The 214-nt window shown below is 67.3% G+C and overlaps 1 protein-coding gene across 1 annotated transcript in view; it reads left to right on the top strand.

Moving 5' to 3' along the window:
• Positions 1–5: 5 nt before the first annotated feature.
• PTGER3 (prostaglandin E receptor 3 (subtype EP3)) overlaps positions 6–214 on the top strand; it is a gene marked incomplete at its 5' end in the record, with an annotated part of 7,467 nt that continues 7,258 nt past the window's right edge. Inside the window, one exon of the mRNA XM_009877792.1 lies at positions 6–202. Coding sequence (XP_009876094.1) covers positions 6–202 — 197 coding nt within the window. The remainder of the gene's footprint in view (positions 203–214) is intronic.

The raw sequence follows: 214 nt of genomic DNA on the forward strand, positions 1-214 counted from the left end.
TGCTGACCAGCCCCATCGTCATCTCGGTCTACCTGTCCAACCGCGCCTGGGACGCCGTGGACCCCTCGGGCCACCTCTGCACCTTCTTCGGCTTCAGCATGACCGTCTTCGGCCTCAGCCCGCTCTTCATCGCCAGCGCCATGGCCGTGGAGAGGACGCTGGCCCTCCGGGCGCCCCACTGGTACGCCAGGCACACGAAAAGGCGGGAGCACAA

Source organism: Apaloderma vittatum, unplaced genomic scaffold, assembly GCF_000703405.1.
Source record: "Apaloderma vittatum isolate BGI_N311 unplaced genomic scaffold, ASM70340v1 scaffold31221, whole genome shotgun sequence".
Taxonomy (NCBI): Eukaryota; Metazoa; Chordata; class Aves; order Trogoniformes; family Trogonidae; genus Apaloderma; species Apaloderma vittatum.